This window comes from Moschus berezovskii, chromosome 17 (assembly GCF_049115385.1).
Source record: "Moschus berezovskii isolate FMDL1 chromosome 17, NW_MosBer_1.0, whole genome shotgun sequence".
Classification (NCBI taxonomy): domain Eukaryota; kingdom Metazoa; phylum Chordata; class Mammalia; order Artiodactyla; family Moschidae; genus Moschus; species Moschus berezovskii.
This window is the reverse complement of record NC_142476.1, coordinates 29,482,925-29,502,380: the sequence shown is the minus strand read 5'-3', so window position 1 is coordinate 29,502,380 and position 19,456 is coordinate 29,482,925. Positions and strand designations below refer to the sequence as shown.

Here is a 19,456-nt window from a genome sequence, read left to right as displayed (position 1 = left end):
GGAAAGGCTGGGAGACAACTATTGCTGTGAAAATACTGGCCCCTCGGGAGGGGTGCAGACAGTGTCTGTGGAGACGGTGCTGGTGGCCCTGTCCATGTCTGGGTTTTAGGCGTGAGGTCCCATCTCTGCCCTACTTCTGGTTCCTCCAGGGCAGATGTATCGTTCTTCATGGCCCAGGCAGGGGATATGATCTCACCAGCATTATCTCACTGCATTACCATCAGGGTCTGTAGGAGCCAGAGCTGGACCTCTATGATGGTTCAACCCTTCCCGTTCTTAGCCCTGGCCTTGGGTGTGATGAATGTCCCTTCTAATCACTGGGAAAGATTGCATCAGAGCCATCAGCTTCATAAATCCTCCTCTGGGGACTGCTGTTTGGATGTGCTTTCCGTATTCCCAGGAGGTTCTGGGCCAAATGTCTTTGCTCTCTTCCCGGAGCCCCATTACCATAATTTTCTTTTCAATCCTTTATTGCTGTGGGTCTCTTCAATGTCAGCCCCTGGCTGCAGCCAGCCAGCCAGCCCACTCCCAGTGGCCGTGACCACTCACAGATGCTTCCCCCAAAGCTTCAAGCCACAGCTGATGCTTAAAGATGGATTTAGTAGGAGAATAAAAACGACTGTGCATGTGTGTCGCCCCTTACGGTTTTCAAAGTTTTCTTTTAAAAAATATTTATTTTCTATTGGAGTATAGTTGATGTACAATGTTGTGTTCATTTCAGGTGTACAACAAAGTGATTCAGTCATGCATATACATGTAGATACTCTTTTTCAGATTCTTTTCCATTATATGTCATTACAGAATATTGAGCAGAGTTTGCTATGCTATATATAAAATAGGCCCTTGTTGATCATCTATTATATACATAGCAGTGTGTGTATATTCACGTGTCATCTTAGACTTTGATCCTCACGTTGTCCTTGTTTGGCTCTGGAGGAATGGGTGGCAGTGGTTTTCCCTGACTTGCGTACCGTGTTGGGGTGACTTTTGTGGAGAACCGTGGCTCTGGTTTCCATTGCCAAGCTACATGTTCTCCATCGCCTTCCAGGTCACGAGGGAGATTCTGATTCTTCTCATATTAAAAAGGCAGCCTGAAGGTCTTGGATAGCTAGATTTCACTATCATTCGTTTTTAAACTATCCCTTTGGTATTGAAGCAATCACAGACTTGGCAGCACCCCCTGCCCCAAGACTGTCTTTGAGTCAACATTCCACTTGTTAGAATGTGTCTGTGCAGCTGTGAGAAGATTGTGCTTAATGATGCCCAGGCCGTCTTCTGACTTCCTAATTGGGCATCCTCAAATAGGAGTTGAGGATGGACAGGAGGAAAGGAGACAGACTTGCCCATAGGGAGCGTGTTTTGGTGCTGGGGTGAGGGATGAAGATGGGTCCTGAAGCCTGCTATCCTGAGACTATGCTATTCTGAACTCCCCCGGGAGTTTACAGGAATGGCCTAGGCACCCACAGGCTGCCCCCCACAAAAGCACATTCTCCACCAGCCCTGGGGTTGGAATGAGAACACAGCATTTCATCTGCCTGCCTGTGCCTCTGGTGGACCCTCGGTCCCTCTGAGCCCATTTAGTTTCCTCAGAGTTCCAGCCTCACAGCTCTGAGATGAGGCCGCTGAGAGTAGAAGGGACCTAGGATCAGCACCCAGGTGGTATAGAGATGCTTGTCTCCCTGGGGGCACCCAGGTTTGCTGTGTGGGCCCCAAGTCCTGCTCAGTCCTGTACCTGCACATCAGTCCCTGCGGGGCGTTGATGGGGAAGCCCTGCTGGGTGGGCAGAGGGAAGACAGCTCCCAGGCCCAGCCCCCAGGGCTCTGTGGCTAGAACAGAGCCAGCACCACCGTGGTAGACAGCAGCTCGCCGGGAGGGCAGCCCTTCCTGTCCCCTGCCCCGGTCTCTGGGCTTCAGGAAAGGAGAGGAACAAATAGCAGGTGTGCAGGCCGAGTTGTGCTGCTTGAATTAGCTGTGTTGCTAAGGAAACAAGTCAACCATTCGAAGGAAGGAGCATTGGGTAACGGAGATAAATCAATAAGGAAACCTATTTTTATCATTTCCCTAATGATTGTCTTGAAGCCGTGAGACGGGGAAGGGAGAGTTGGAGTGACACAGGTCCTCATTAACGGGCTCACAGGGAGAAAGGAGTGAAGGGGAGTTCAGGGAGCTTGCCAAGAAAGTTTATAAAATGAGGCCCCTAGCAAGCAGACAGCGAGACAGATGCAGAGGAGGCCGCTTTGCAGGTTTCAAAGAACTTCCATGGCCATTTCCTCATTTGGTCCAGTCTCTTTGTTCTCCTATATTTGATCCTCTCAGAAATCTTGAGCTAATAATTTCCATGACCCTCAGGTTGGTATGGGTTTTTAATGTTGGTTTGTTTACTTGTTTGTTCCAGAATAAATCTAGCTTTAATTGATTTCACAGCTGTGTATGAATACATGCTCATTATAACACAATGTATTAAGGAGCAAAGAAGAAATCCTACGACCCCAAGAAAGCTCATTATCCTTCTAACAAGACAGATTTTTTCCTTTGCTCTTAAAAAATCTTTTTTTCATTAAAGGGATCTTCTATGCATGCTGGTTTCTTTTTTTGAAGAGTTAATATGTGTACATCACTTAGCCGACAAAGGTCCGTATAGTCAAAGCTATGGTTTTTCCAGTAGTTGTATACTGATGTGAGAGTTGGACCATAGAGCGTGCCGAAGAATTGATGCTTTCAAACTGAGGTGCTGGAGAAAACTCTTGAAAGTCCCTTTGACAGCAAGGAGATCAAACCAGTCAATCTGAAAGGAAATCAACCCTGAATACTCATTGGAAGGACTGATGCTGAATCTCCAATACTTTGGCCACCTGATGTGAAGAGCCGACTCATTGAAAAATACTCTGATGCTGGGAAAGATTGAAGGCAGGAGGAGAAGGGAATGACAGAGAATAAGTTGGTTGGATGGCATCATCGACTCAAGGGACAAGAGTTTGAGCAAACTCTGGGAGATGATAAAGGACAGGAAAGCCTGTTCTGTTTCATGATGGGCGTTGCTCTTTGAGGTCTTGGCAATACGGAGTTGCCTTTGACCTTTCTGAGCACGACTTTGTCTAGCCTGTGAGGTGCATCCTTGTGCCCTGAGGGCCCTTCCTTGCAGCCCGGGCTCTTCCCCTGGGAGGTACATCAGAGCCCTTGCTAAGGGCCTGAAGTTCTGTTTCGGAAAGACCGGGAGCAGTGCCCCTGAGTCAGCTCCCAGGTGGGGGTCCAAGCCAGCGGGAGTGACTACAGCCTGGTCATTAGGATGGCTCTTCAGTGGAGTTGCAGCTCACAGACAGGGACACTTCCCTTTCACTCAGCCTGTGCTTAACACAGAGTGAGCTTCTCCTCTGTGCCTGGAGCTCTGCGGAGCCCCACCAGTGGAGACGTGAACAAACCCTGACCCTGCTTTCCAGGTAGAGTTTCTTTGGGGAGATCAATGTGGTGATGAAATTGCACCCTGTGGAGAGCTGGGGGGCACAGGGAGAAAACTTTACAGGCTAGGTGATATTTCACCTTGATCTTGATGTATGACCAAGAAAAGAAGAGAAAGGCCATTGCAGGAGGAAGCAAAAGTACTGAGATGTAAGGGCCCATTCTTTGTACTTTGTTCAGAAAGAGAAGCGGATGGGAGGTTGAAGGGAAGAGCTACAAGGGCGAGTGGCTGGCGCCTGGGTAGGATTGGGTGTTTGCTCCTGTTCTCTCCTGAGATTTCCCTGTTCCCCTTCTTTCTGTCACCTAGTCCACTTGGGCTTCTGGACCCCCTCTGCCACCGCTCCTCCCACCTGCTTCACACCTCTGTGTCCCGGCCAGATAACCCAAGGCCAGAGCTCCCTGCTCGGACCAGTAAGCTCACCTAGCCCAGAATGTCCGGGTGCAGACAGATCAACCTTGTTGTAGACACAGGGCTAGCCTCCTCGGCAAGGTGTGGCCATCACCATACAGGACGCTCACAGCAGGAGAGAGGCTGACAAGTCAGATTTCCTGTGACTGGCTAGGTATCTAGATGGCTAAGAACTCACGAGGGCTCAATAAATGGCACCACCCAAGGCCTAGGAGGCTAGAATCTAAAAGTGAGAGTTTGGTAATTCATAGGTTCTGGCAAGACCCTGTTTCCACATCCTCCCAACCCAAACCCTCTGCCTGCAGTGTGATGTCTAAGGGCTCATTCAGAGCAGTGATCCTTTGGCTTAAGATTTTGAAAATGTCAAATACACACATCCTTGAGAGGGATGTTCCTTTAGGCCTTGTAGAGCGCCCTGACCTCAGGATGAATTCACGTCTGGGGCACTCTGGGGTGAAATTATGGTGCAGAAGATGAAACTATGGGAATTCAGTTTATCTGTGGACTAGCTGTGTGGGGGAACTTGTCACAAGAAAGTAGACATGTTAAGTGAGATGAGATCTCTGTGTGTATTTGCTAGAGTGTTTGGCTCTCAGGGGCCTAGCGTGGTACCCAGAGAGACTGAAGCAGAAGGAATGGTGAGATGGCTGGGGGGCTTTCCATGTGGTGCGGTGAGGCTCCCCTCTGACTGAGTGGGTTTCAGTGAGCATGGTGGGGAGTGGAGGCAGGAAACTGGCTCTGAGGTTCTCTGAGCCCCATCTCGTTTTCAGACCTGGCTGCTTTCCCCTGCAGGACAGCAGAGGCCAGCAGAACTGTCCTGAGGATATGAGTCCTGGGTGAGTTCGGTGTGTGAGAAAGGAAGACAGCCAGCTGCTGGGGCTGTGACTCAGGGATGGATGGGGGCAGGGAGGAGGTGCTGCTAAATGAAAATGAAAAGTTCCGGAGGCTCGGATGCAAGCCAGCCATCTCACCCCCTGCAACCTACCATTCTAGCATCAGGACCAGAGCAACTGGCGGGCGCGTTACATCCTGCACAGACCCCCTCCCCTCTGTCTGTCAGGGATGTGCGAGTGCCCTTTGACCATTGATGTTCACGGCCACATATAACCTGATGGGGATGGTGAGGCATCAGGGGATGTGTTTATGGTTTGTCCTCCTCCTGTGCCACCTAGGGAGGGCTCTGGGCCCTACATCCTGCACAGCCAGCCTGAATGGGGGCAGGGAGAGACAAGATCCCTTCCCCTCCCTCCACTTCATCACACTTTCTACCTGTTGCTCCCGCCTGGATTCCAGACGCTACCAGATCACAGGTTGCTCAGCAAGACCAGCAGCAGCAGCTCACTCCTGTTTGTCACAGCAGTAGTTATAGAATGAAGTCCCGTGTGCAGGACGACTCTGCAGCTGGTGATTCCCTCTCCTTTTTTTCTAGAAGTTACCCACTCCCGCCTCCCCCTGGTTTTACAGCACAACCTTTCTGCGGGAGCCAGGATGCTGGCACTGGAATCACAGTCCTGTTTTTCAAAAAGTCGCAGGGAGCCCACTCACCTCTCTTCAGAAAAATGCAACAGAAAACAAAACCTGAATTCATTATCCTCTCGTTTGTAGTTTGATTCCTAGAGGCCCCGACTTCGGTGTCCTGGATGCAGGCTCATGATATGTATCTCTGCTTCCTTTAGATGTAGAAGCTTAGGAGAAAATAAGATGGGACAAAGCTAGTTTCTCCTGGACCCATTAAGTATTATCCTGAACTGGATATTGAAATAAAAGGGAGCTCATAGAGAGAATGGCTCCTTTTCTAGGGGCCCTTCTGTTCAGTTGAGCAGAGCTTCAAGAGAAGGGCACTCCAGGTATTATTCCCAGAGACAGCCACAAACAGCTGCAGCTGGATCCTTGCTGGAGCATCAGTGGTTTGAAGACAGAGAAGAACATGGAGCCTGCAACAGCATCATTGTTTCTTCCTCTCTTTGTCCCACTTCCTTTTTCGGTCCTGGTTAATTCCCGGATATGTCACTGAATTCACTAAGAATCCGGAATGCCTACCATATGTCTAATACATTATTTACTGACTGCATTCTTCCTTTCCTTGAGAAAATGCTTTGTCTTCAGAGTCTGATCAGAAACGGTTCTAGTTCCATGTGCTAAGGACCAGCCACTGTTCTGCCTGCCTGTCTGCTCCTGTCAATCATGCTGACTGCACAGACATGATGTGGGCTGATAAAGTTTGTGTATGGATGTACATAGTCATCTTGGAGGCTGTCCTTCTCTCTTTGGTGATTCTGTTTCTTAACTCCTCCTTTCCCACGCCGTTTGAGTACATGATCTTGGCCACCATCATTGCCAATTGCATCGTCTTGGCCCTGGAGCAACATCTTCCTGAGGATGACAAGACCCCAATGTCCCGCAGACTGGTAGGTGCCTCTCTCCTTCTCATCTTTCTTTCCCCGTGTTCCTCTTCTTCCCTGGTTTCCTTCTCCTTTGCTTCATCACCTGGCCCCCTTCTCTCTTTTCCTACTCTGCACATCTGTGAATTTGTTCTTTGCTGAGGAACAGGTTGGTGACAAGTCCCACTGGGATTCGTAAAGAGGACTGACCTTTTAAATTCCTGCTCCCAGGAAGTTCTGTGTCTACAGTGCATGACAGCCAGACAAGAAGAAAGGAAAGGCCCAGGGTCCGCTTACTTCTCTCTTCTTCCTGGGGGACTTTGAGAATGAGAGAAAAAAGGAGAGTAAAGGAGTGAGGATGAAGGATGCTCAAAGCCCGTGTGCCTTCATGGTTCTGAACTTCCTAAATATTTGTCCATATTCTCTGTAAAGAAATTATCCACATGTCTAAAGTACCCCCTAAAGAGAACAAACAAAATGCTTAAAATCCAAACAAATGGGTAAGTGGCTCCAGTCTGATTCCCCATGGATGAGAAAGGACCCTTAAGCTTCCACTGTAAGTGATGACCATCTGTGGGAATGCCAGCCCCTTCAAGGCAAAGCCAGCACCATCAGCCTTCTCCTTGGGAAGACAGCTGGTCCTGGGTGTGCACTCTGTGAGTCCCGCAGCACCCTCACTTCCCAGCTGTACATGGGGCTGGCTCAGCACAGGCATCCTGGTGTCCTGTAGGAGAGAGGAAGAGTCAGAGCAGAGGGGCAGCTAGGCAGGGAGTGCCTTGGTTGAAGCAGTCCTCCTCTTACCAACACCTCTGTTCTTCATCCTACAGGAGAAAACAGAACCATATTTCATTGGGATCTTTTGCTTTGAAGCTGGGATCAAAATCGTGGCCCTGGGGTTCATCTTCCATAAGGGCTCATACCTCCGCAATGGTTGGAATGTCATGGACTTCATCGTGGTCCTCAGTGGGTGAGTCCTCTTCCCGTCTCTTCTTTGTACGTGGAGGTGCCTGTGGGGTCATGAAGTGGCTGGAGCAAGGAACCTGGGAGTCGGGGGGAGACAGTTCTATGGAGGAGAGGAGGAGGAAGAAGTTCAAGGATAAGATTCCCGTGGTACTGAGCCGTGGCTGAGCCAGCTGCAGGGGAGTGCAAGTGATCTGGAGATGCGTATGCCATTAGACAGAGGCTGTGGACCCAAGGTTGGTCTGCTGCTGCTTCTGGTTTCCCATTCTATGCTCGGCTAGTGCTGAACACACGTTTCCAAATGAGTCTTTACTAAAGCAAGCAACTTGCCCTGGCATGAAGGAAAACCCCCATAATGGGCCAAAGGATGCTATCAGGTGCAGTTTTCTTTAGGAGGTTGGGAAAGACTCAATTTTAAGTATATTCTCTGAAGTGATGGTTGGAAGTTGTGTCTTGACAACAGAGGATTTTTTAAAAATGATTTACAGATTTATTTATTTATAGATTTATGCATATTTATAATATGAGAAGCTGTTAAAACTGAATCATGTGAAGATGTTTGATAACACATCCCTTTGGAAATTGACATAGTAACACTACGTGTATTACAGGTGGTGTACGTGATGGCAGTACTTTTGTTTAAATATCTGATAATTCTGCTTTTGAAAATGAATATAGTGTCCCTCTACTCGGGCCAGTCCGGTGTGTTGTCAGCATATGTGATGGGCCTTGGGACTGGCGATGGTGAGCAAGCCTCCTCAGGCTCTTGTGGCTTCCCGTGTGTCTCTGTATCAGGCTGCTCTTGGTACCTGCAGGTGAGGGGGCAGTCCTTGGGTCCTCCGTGGGTGTGGCAGCAAAGGGTGTAGCATGGAAATTCCTTTACCTGCTGCCCAGAAGTTGAAACCTGTGAGGACAAGTTAAGAGCTGGGTGGAAAAGTGAGGAGCGGGGAGGGATGAGCTACCGTTACTATTGACCAAAGGCAGAGGGGAGCAAAGATCTTTTTCTTTTTTTTTCAGAGGAGTTGGGGCAGGTAAAATCTGACAAGAGTGAGAGTTTAGAAACACTTGCATCTTTTCATTGTCTTATGCAACAGACATAACTGTCATAGGTTTAGCCTTCATGTCAACTATGATTAAGTGAAAGGGGAAAAGTTGAAGGTGTAATAGACTAGAATGTATAAATAGAAACTAGCGAGCATTGAACCCCTTAGTATAGGGAACAGATAAGTAGTAGAGATGACTCTTTATTTTTAAAAACATCTGTTGTCTTACAAAAGGATCTTCTGAAGGTCATTTTTCTAAAAGAAAGTGCTACTACTGCATTTAAAGTCTGATTTAATGTGTAAAGATACAGCTTCTGCGTAGTGTTTCAGGAGTATACGGTATAGACTGTAGTACACCTGGGTGATGTCTTGTGGGTTTTATCCCCACTTAACTACTGTGATTGACAAATGAAAATTGTGTATATTTAAGATATACCATGTGATGATTTGATACATTGTAAAATGATTACTGCAATCAGACTGATTAATGTATCCACCACCTCACATAATTACTTTCTTATTTTTGGTGGTTAGAACACTTGAAAACTACACTTTTAGCAAATTTCAAGTATGTTATACATTATTACTTACTGTATGATAATATAGTAATAATATATACATTATTATTTACCATGGTGAATACTAGGTCTCCAGAACGTATACATCTGTAGCTGAAAGTTTTTACCCTTTGATCAATATCTTCCCCTTTCCCCTACCCCTAGTCCCTCATAACCACCATTCCTTCCACTGTTACTATGACTTCCACTTCTAAAAAATTAGTATAATCAGTATAACTGAGCTCGTGCAGCATTTGTCTTTATTTTGCATAGTGTCCTTTAGGTTCATCCATGTTGTTGCAAATGGCAGGATTTCCTTTTTAAAGACTGAATAATATTCTTGTGTGTGTGTGTGTGTGTGCGTGCGTGCGTGCGTGCGTGTGTGTGTGTGTGTGCGTGCATGTGTGTGTGTGTGTGCGTGTGCGTGTGTATCTGTATCACAGTTTCTTTATCCATTCATTCATTGGTGGAAATTTAGGTTGTGTCCGTATTTGGCTATTGGAAATATGCTGCAATGCACACCGGACTGTAGACATCTCTTTGAGGTCATGATTTCACTTTCTTTGAACATGAAATGTCCATTTCATTTGGACACAATACCCAGAAGTGAAATTACTGGATTATATGGTAGCTCTATTTTTAATTCTTCTGAGGAACTTCCGTACTATTTTCTACAGTGACTGCACCAATTTTACATTTCCACCAACAATGCACAAGAGTTCTTTTTTCTCTACATCCTCACCAAAAATTGTTATCTTTTGACTTTTTGCTAATATTAATAGCTTGGGGATGTTTTAAATGTCCCTAAAATAATATGTACTATATAAACAGTCCCCAACTTATGGTGGTTTCCCTTACAATTTTTTTGAGTTTCTGATGATGCAAAAACAATACTCTTCTAGTAGCAATTGAACTTTGAATTTTGATGTTTTCCATAGGCAGTATGGTACTGTCTTGTGATGCTGGGCAGTGGCAGGTACAGCTCCCAGTCAGCCGTGAGATCATGAGGGCTATTCTTGTGTTTTTTACTTTCAGTATAGTATTCAATGAATTACATGAGATATTCAACACTTAATTAAAAAATTAGCTTTGTGTTACATTATTTTACCTAAGTGTAGTCTAAAGCACGGAGAAGGCAATGGCAAGCCACTCCAGTACTCTTGCCTAGAAAATCCCATGGATGGAGGAGCCTGGTAGGCTGGAGTCCGTGGGGTCGCTAAGGGTTGGACACGACTGAGCGACTTTACTTTCACTTTTCACTTTCACACATTGGAGAAGGAAATGGCAACCCACTCCAGTGTTCTTGCCTGGAGAATCCCAGGGACAGGGGAGCCTGGTGGGCTTCCGTCTATGGGGTCACACAGAGTCGGACACGACTGAAGTGACTTAGCAGCAGTAGCAGCAACTGTCTAAAGCAAGTGTTCTAAGATATAAGGTAACTAGGCTCAGCTATGATGTTCATTAGGTTCATTCAGTCAGTCAGTTCAGTCGCTCAGTCGTGTCTGACTCTTTGCGACCCCATGGATTGCAACACGCCAGGCCTCCCTGTCCATCACCAACTCCTGGAGCGTGCTCAAACTCATGTCCATGGAGTCAGTGATGCCATCCAACCATCTCATCCTCTGTCATCCCCTTCTCCTCCTGCCTTCAATCTTTCTCAGCATCAGGGTCTTTTCCAGAAAGTCAGTTCTTCACGTCAGGTGGCCAGAATATTGGAGCTTCAACTTCAGCATGTCCTTCCAGTGAATATTCGGGACTGATTTCCTTTGGGATTGACTGGTTTGATTTCCTTGGAGTCCAAGGGACTCTCAAGAGTCTTCTTCAACACCACAATTCAAAAGCGTCAATTCTTTGGTGCTCAGCTTTCTTTATAGTCCAACTTTCACATCCATACATGACCACTGGAAAAACCATAGCTTTGACTAGATGGACCTTTGTTGGCAAAGTAATGTCTCTGCTTTATAATATGCTATCTAGGTTGGTTATAGCTTTTCTTCCAAGGAGCAAGCATCTTTTAATTTCATACTGTAGTCACCATCTGCAGTGATTTTGGAGCCCAGTAAAGTCTCTCACTGTTTCCATTGTTCATTAGCTTAGGTGTATTAAATGTGTTTTCAGCTTATGGTGGGTTTATTGGGGTATAACCTCATCTTAAGTCATGGAAGATCTATACAGTAAAAGGCCTTAAATGAGTCTGAGTCATTTTAGAAATATGATCTGTTTAAAAGAAGGCTACTATAATGTGTGGGTTAAATGTTAAAATTATGTGAATTCTTAGTCTCACTAAGTCTTATATGTGTCAGAGGCCATTTGAAATTTCTTGTCTAGTCCATTTATTTTCATTTCAAACTATTCTTTGTTCAATAAGGAAAATTTGGAAAATACAAAAAAAAAAAAAAAAGAAAAAAAGTCACTGACTAAGAAAAATTCCTGATTATTTTGTGGTATTTCCTTCCGGCCTTTTTAATGCTTAGCAAGCTCTCTTTTCAATGCTTGTAATTTTGCTGCATTTTCTCAGTATATTATGGGCATAGTACATGTTACTCCATATTTTGGTAAAAAGCGGTAAAGACTGATCAGCAGTTTATGAAGTAGATGTACTCAGCTTATGTATCCATTTTTGCAATTATCTGAGACTTAGGTTGCTTTCTGGGTTTGGTTGTTATGAATAATTATTAAAGATGCTCCAGTGTACATCTTTTGGGTGTCACATTTTAAAAGGCGTTGTGACAGGTTGAAGTTCTTCTAGAGGAGAATCTGCCTTGCTGGGGTGGGGCCTGGGAAGTAAGATGTGTGAGGGAAGATGTGGGAACTGGCATTGAAGGACAAGAGAAGCTGGTGGAAGCCATAAGCTTGGCCTTCAAAGGAGTGTTGCCACATGATTGAAGGGGCAGATTTGTAGAGGTCAACAGAATCCTTCATCAGTAACAAGCAAGGCCCTCTGTGTCCCCTTGTGTGGGGTGCATCCCCTTGTGTGGGGTGCACGCGAGTGGGCGTGGGTGCTGAGCCCTTGGCCAAGCCATTTGTCCTCTCTGCTTTCTCTCCCACCAGCCCTGGTATCTGCCATTGTTAGCGGCTCCTCAAACTTTGCTGAAAGGCCACTGCCATCCATCCAAACCAATAGGACTTTGCCCCTGTTCTTCCTGAACCTACTCTTTCTTTCTTTCCAGGGAAGGGGCATGGCACTTTTGAGATCCAAGCTCAGAGTTGTGATTCTATCCCATGGGAATGGATAATCAAATTTTGTCTTCTGTTCAGACAGTGCTTTCATCTACCATGTCACATTGCTTCTAAAATGCATTTTTCTCCTGCTGGTGCATGTCTAAAATATACAGCCTGCGTCTTACAATAATAGCATGATATAGTTTAATTGACGGGATTCTTCTCTTTTGGTGGTGAGTAAAGCCACGGGATGTTCATTGGAGGGACTGATGCTGAAGCTGAAACTGCAATACTTTGGCCACCTCATGCGACGAGTTGACTCACTGGAAAAGACTCTGATGCTGGGAAAGGTTGGGGGCGGGAGGAGAAGGGGACGACGGAGAATGAGATGGCTGGATGGCATCACCGACTCTGTGGACATGAGTTTGAGTGAACTCCGGGAGTCGGTGATGGACAGGGAGGCCTGGCGTGCTGTGATTCATGGGGTCGCGGAGAGTCGGACACGACTGAGCGACTGAACTGAACTGAACTGAACTGAAAGCCACGGGGATTGGAGAAGGCAATGGCAAGCCACTCCAGTACTCTTGCCTGGAAAATCCCATGGACAGAGGAGCCTGGTGGGCTGCAGTCCGTGGGGTCACTAGGGGTCGGACACAACTAAGCGACTTCACTTTTACTTTTCACTTTCACACATTGAGAAGGAAATGGCAACCCACTCCAGTGTTCTTGCCTGGAGAATTCCAGGGACGGGGTAGCCTGGTGGGCTTCTGTCTATGGGGTCACACAGAGTCGGACACGACTGAAGTGACTTAGCAGCAGCAAAGCCACGGGGCACCTACAACTCTTGGGGTCTTAGCTACAGTGAGTATGTTGTCATACCGGTCCAGGGAAGCAGGTAGATCAGATTTGAGGTCGGAGTCATCCAGTAGTCAGAGGGGGTAAGTGCTCAGCCCAGGACCGCCAGCAGCTTGACAGCAGATCCAGAGTTGGAACGTGTCCTTTGACCCAGGGCTGGTGTGTTGCCCCTGCTGGTGCAGCCCTTCTCCAGGCTTCCTGACACCTGTCCCATGAGCAGCCCATGCTGGCTGCTCTGACTTCTTATCTCAGCTCCAGGTGTCACCTACATCCACCTCCTGTGCAGAGGAGGAGTGACACTGCTGAAGTGGGACATTGCCTCGGGCTGAGGCTGTCCAGCTTCTCAGCTCTCAGTGTGTGATGGGATGTAGGGAGAGAGCTGAGGTGCCAGACAGCTGACTCAACCAAAGATCTACCATTAATGTCCTTTGTTCAGAGACAGGGGTTTGGGGGGCCTGGGTCACTGCTTTCTGCCTGAATCCCAAACCTGCTAACCTCCAGAATTCTTAGGTCTGTAAGCTGAGGCAGTTCATGGTTCAGAGTTATTTTATGTACATTATTCATAGAACCCTCATAATCCCCCAAGTGGGATCTTGTTATCCCCATTTTACAGATGAAGCAGCCAAGGTTCAGAGAGGGTACGTGATGTACTAGGAGGTGCTAGAGCCGGACTTGAGCCCAAATTTTCTGGCTCCAGGCTCCTCCTTCAACAGTCAGTTCCCCTCACTGTCAGTGAACTCACCACCTCACAGGCTCTGCAGCTCTGTGCTTATGTGTTTCTTCGGTCCCCTTGAAGCCATGTGGGATGGGCTCAGGGAGCAGTATAATCAGGCAGATGTCCCGGAGCCAGAGCTGAAGCTTCACGTGTGACTTGAAGAGGACTAGAGCCCCGTGTGTCCATACTAAGACTTCTATCCATGGGCTTGGAATACAGCCAACTCCCTGCTCTGTGGTTAAGAAGGCACGTTACTTAACTCTCATGGTTTCATGTGTAAAAACTGAACTAGAAGTTCCACCTTGTTTCATAAATTGGCTTGTTCACCCATCCATCCATCCATCCATTTATTCAACAAACTGTATGTTGTTGAACACTCAAATTCTGGGACCGAAAAGCAGCAAGGTTAATGTATTCTTATTTCTTCTAAAAGGTAGTAAATTTGCCATTCTTTTAACAAATTATGGTGGGTCAGATGGTAAAGAATCTGCCTGTAATGCAGGAGACCTGGCTTTAATCCCTGGGTCAGGGAGATCCTTTGGAGAAGGGAATGGCTACCCCCTCTAGAATTCTTGCCTGGAGAATTCCATGGACAGAGGAGCCTGGTGAGCTTATAGTCCATGACGTTGCAAAGAGTAGGACATGACTGAGTAATACTTTTACTTCATTTTCATTTTCTTAACAAATTATTACCTTACCTAACCTGGGATCTCTCTCATACTGGTAACAGTTCAAGAGATGCTATTTCTAAATATTTGCTAGGCCACCTGGATAATTCTAAATTATTTGAAGTCATTATTGCATATTAGCCTTAAAAACAGGTCACAGCCCCTAGAATAGATGGGTGATGATAGGGGAGGATGAAAACTCAGAGGCACTCCTAAAGTGAGGGCCATGATTGTGTCCTTGAACCCTGTTCATGTCTGTGTGTGATTAGAGTAGGTACTTAATAAACGCTGCTGCTGCTGCTGCTAAGTTGCTTCAGTCGTGTCCGACTCTGTGTGACCCCATAGACGGAAGCCCACCAGGCTCCCCCCGTCCCTGGGATTCTCCAGGCAAGAACACTGGAGTGGGTTGCCATTTCCTTCTCCTAATAAATGCTAGTGGAATGGAATCACTTGGTCCATGCCAGATTCTCTTGTCACTGATTGGAAAAGTGGAACAGCTTTTCTGGGTAAGAGAATTTTGAGTACAAATCCTTGAAGCAGAGAGAGAGCACACAGGATGCTCCCAGGGAGTTGACCAGGGGAATAGTGAGCAGTGCTCCCAGAGAGGGCAGCAGGGGCCAGCTGGGAGGAGCTCGTAGTGGAGCCAGAGGCAGGGGGATCCACTGAAGGTTTTGAGCAGGGACCGGTTTGAGCAGTGATTGGTTCTAACCCTGTGCTCCATGCTGTGCAGGTCTTTTTCATCCTGGAATTCACTTTGAGTAAAGGGCATGGAAAAGAGAGCGGGGAACCATTGCCATTCCCTGAGCTGCAGTTTGGGAGGAGGTGCCTCACCCTGCAGAGGGAGGAAGGATGAAGGGAAAAGGGAACGGGGAGGAGAAGAGCCCGAGGAGATGCTGCTGAAGAGCTGGGAGCTGCCATTGGAGGTCCCCAGCTTCTCACCATGGCACAAGCAGAGTGGTTCAGCCTGGAGCCTGTTGGTAGGAGGACGCTATCTGGAGCTAAATATACATCGATAGGTATTTTTAGAGGGTTTCTGTAAGGAGGCTGCCCTAATACATGAGTTTCCTGAGCAGTTAAAGATCGAGGAAAGCACAGTTTTCCTTCCCCAGCACCATCTCCCCAGTGCTGAGAATGTGGGGGAGGTGTTGCGAACGCAGTCCCGGGGCCCCCAGCCCAATTTAAATCTCTGTGGTACTAGATGATAGCACTTGGGATTTATATAGCATCTCCGTGTCAGTGAGCCTGACGAGCTTTTACAGACCTGTCTTTACCTCATTCTCTCCATTCTAAGTGGTTGAAGCAAGTGGGGCTGGGGAGCAGGGAAGGGCTGGGTACAGGAAGGTGTCATTGGAGGGTTGTTTCAGAGATGGGGAAACTGAGGCCAAGTGAGGCAATGTGGGGGGCTAGAAGCTACTCAGAGAAACTGAGGCAGTAGAAGAAGACGAGATCTCGGGTGCCTTCATCCTGATGCTGGGGTGCTCTGCTAGTCCTAAGCTAGACCGCTTCTCAAGTTCTCTCTCCCAGCGGAATTGGGCTGCTCGTCTGAAAGACTTCCACCTCCTCACCGGCTCCTCGTTGGTTTCTAGCTCCACTTTGGGGGAACACAGCTGCTGCTTGCAGCTTCTCCTTTTGTCAGAACATTAGTTCTCTGTTTTAATTGCATTTCCCTCCAGATGGGTTCATGATGGAAAAGATAGTTAGGATGTGGAATTTGGATTCAGGGAGGAGGTGAGCAGAAGGCAAAACGTGGAGCTTTTGGAGGTCTCTTCTTTGCTCTTTGACGATGTAAACTTTCTTTCAGGGAGACTTCAGATGAGAGTCGCAGTTAGTAGTTGACAGGCAATTGAGTACAGTTGCTCCTTGGGTAGGAAATCATTTCTGATTACATAGACCCTTGATCCCTTTTCTCTATTGAGACTTATCATTGATTCATTCTACAGATATTTATTGCGTGATTAGAGTAGGTATTTACTATGTAAGTACATACTTACTATGTTCTGGTGTATGACATTGCTGTTGGGCTGGTTTCTCTTTCCTGAAGCGTTGCTTCTTGTCACCTCCCCGGATTGACAGAAGCTCAAAATGGAGAGAACTCGTGGGGTCCTGAATTGGTCTTGGTGTCAACAAGGAGGAAGGAAAGCCAAGGGGAGTGGAGGAAGCTCAGAATGCCTGGGTGGTTTGGTTTGGGAGCATTTTTCTGGCTTTACATTCATTCAGGGTAACAGAAGGAAAGACACGATGCCCAGGTACTCTCTAAGCTAGACCACCACCCTGGGTCTGGAGCTCCCATTTGAAGGCAGTTAAATGCATCCAGTCTTAGGCAGGTGCATGAGTGTGTGTGAAAGAGGGCAGCAGGGGTGAAAAGTCTGAGGCGGGACTGCAATGCAGAGGTGGCCATGGCGTTAATGTTCATTCTCCAGATTTACAAGAGAGACTTGAGAATTAAAGGGCGTGTCCACATCTCCGTTCTGTGTGTGATGTACGTCTCCTCCCTTGGGTAGGGCTTTTGTGTACTTCTGTCTATTACTGTCAGTGTAGTGTACAGTTCTGTGTGAAATGTAAATTCAACAGTACTGTTCAGTGTATGTTTCCCTGAAGTCAGAAAGTAATAGATACGAGGAAAGAAGAGAGATCGCCAAAGGGAGCAGGGCAGATGCTGGAAGGAACAAGAGGGTGTGCTGGGCTTCAGGAGAACGTACAAAGGAAGGTTGAGTCTGAGGTTGCTAAGACTTAGCCACCGAATTTTAGACCTGGAGGAATGATAAATCTGTCCAGCTTTCCGTGTTTATTATTTTTAACAGGAGAGAAAACTGAGACCCACATTGGTAAGCCACATGTCCGTGGTCTTAGAGCTGGAATGTGCTGAGCTGGGACTTGGGTCCTGGTTGGTCAACTCTGGATTCAGGGCTCAGTTGAAGCTATACTCCACTCTCTCTGGTGGTGAGAATCTGCTACTTCTGGATTGTATTCAGGCCACTGGGGTGTTAAGAAATAAATCAGATTTTTAAAAATTACTTGGCTGGAATATATGTGTGACTTACATGGAAACATAATTTAATATAGTGGACTAAATAATTTAATATAAATAATTTAATATAGTGGACTAAATCATTCAGGGTTTTGGGTCCTGGTCCTCACCCTAGTATATGTTCTCTCTCTGATCCTTCAGTATGATACTAGGTGATACCTAAAGCATCTCAGCTTTCCTTTATGAAATCTCACTTATGAAATAAAGGTAGGACTTCCACTGCCTACCTCACCAGGTCTTACAACAAGAAAATACAGTAATGACGATGCTGCTGCTGGCGATGTGGGTTCACATTTTGCCTATAGCTCACATGTCTTATCTCAAATGTGGAAGCCCTCATATACTGTCTCAGCATTTGCATGCATCATTTTATGTATAGAAACACAAAGCAAGGCAGATATCATCTCCGTTTTACAGATGAGGAAACCAAAACTCAAAGAGACTAAGTCACGAGCTCAAGGCCAAACACTAAGGGGAGGGGCTGGCATTTTCATTGTATTATGTTATCAGCCGTTCTAAACCCCGTACAGTGTCTCCTGTACAGCACAGCTGTCTCAGCCAGAGTGTGGAAAGACAGTGAAGCAAAATACGAAATCGGTGAGCAGAAGTACTTTCCCCCTAGGTCAGTGATGTTATGAAGATAAATGTTAAAATACACCTAAAGCACCTTGAGTGCCTTTTAAAAAAGATATTTAAAATTGAAAACATTCCAAATACCATAGTTCTGTAGGCCTCATTCAGAATCGTCATTTATCTCCATTAAACTAACAACCATACAGACAGACAAGTTTCACCTCAACCTATTGCAGATTCCATGACTATGGCTGATTTAAAATTTCCCGTTCGTTGTCATTTTGCTCAAAGACAGAAGTTTCCTCCAAATTGAATGTGAGGTATATCTTATTTCTTCTTAAAAGTATCTAATTTTATCTGAACTAGTCAAATCCTCCTGCGGTTATTATCAACAACAATAAAGAAATTCCAAGTAAAAGTGGAAACAAAGGCCTTCATTTTTAACCTCATCAACACTGTTTTCCAGATTCTTTTTTTAAGAAAATATTCTCTTTGTCTTCTGGCCCCTGGCATCACACAGAGATACACACGTCAGAGGGCTCTGGCCGTTAGAAAGGAGGGCTGAGGAGAGTGCCCTTCTGCCTGAGAGGAATGTCCAGTCAGGAGGAGCATTCCAGTTCTCTCTCTGAGGAGAGCTGACAGGAAAGGCTGATTTCTGATGTCCTCCCCCTTGCCTTTCATTTCCTCCCGTCTCGGCTGCCACTCTTCTGTCAGAAGCCTGGGCCTTGGTGACAGAATGGTTCGGAGAGGGGCTCAAGGTCGTGGCTTTTCTCCCTGGCCTCAAGCTCTGGGACAGTGACTGAAAGGCAGAGTGGCAGGTGTGACTGTTTCCACTTCAGATGGCGTTTGTGGTGAAGTCTCACGGTTTACACCCCTGAGGGGGTTCTGTGCATCTCACCTCTTCCCCCACCAACCCTCTAGGGCCGCACTGGTCCTGGAGGAGTCATTCTTAGTCCAGAACCACAGGCATGGCCACGGGAAGTTGAAGCTGAAATAGAACTGATTTGGGGTATCTTTTCTGTGTAGTCTTAATCAAAACTCTGGGTGATGGGTGGGAAAACCAGAAGGATTTATCTCCTGGGCCTCCCACTCAGGGTTACCCTTGCCCCCATGTCTGAAATGTTGAGTTATGGGGAAAGACATCGGAGGAGGAAGGGCCAGGAGAAGACCAGGGGGAGGGAAGGATAGAAGCAGCCAGTATTCGTCCTGGGCCTCTTATGTTTCAGACGTCATGCTGACTGAGGACCGCAGTCCTGGGTGGAGGTCTAGTTTCTGTTGTCTTGGAGCTCGCTGTCTAGCAGAGGAAACAGATACTGAATTAAACTTTAAAGGGGTATCAGGGTTGCAGAGGAGACGTGTTCCAGTGCTAGAAGGGTTTTACACTGGGACTCTAACCATCTGAGGGGAAGAAGGTCATCACGTTGATGTCGAAACCCAGAAATGGAGTAGCCTTTCACTTGGAACAGAGAGAAGAGGGAAGGGAAGGATGGAGGGTTTAGGTGGAGGTTGGGGCGAGTGTGAAGGGCTGGAGGTGGGAGAGGGCGGCTCTGGGAAACAGAAGAAGGCCAGTGGAGCCCAGCGTGTAGTCACTAAGGTGATGGTAACCTGAGGGGAGTTGGGGAAGGGGAGGGGGCCACATCATTCAGGGT

The 19,456-nt window shown here is 46.8% G+C and overlaps 1 protein-coding gene across 1 annotated transcript in view; it reads left to right on the top strand.

Annotated features, from left to right (window-relative positions):
- The window catches only part of LOC129551056 (voltage-dependent R-type calcium channel subunit alpha-1E), a 328,009-nt gene that overhangs the window by 20,915 nt on the left and 287,638 nt on the right, over window positions 1–19,456 (top strand). The window contains 2 exon segments of the mRNA XM_088844921.1: window positions 6,168–6,273; window positions 7,074–7,213. Coding sequence (XP_088701047.1) covers window positions 6,168–6,273; window positions 7,074–7,213 — 246 coding nt within the window.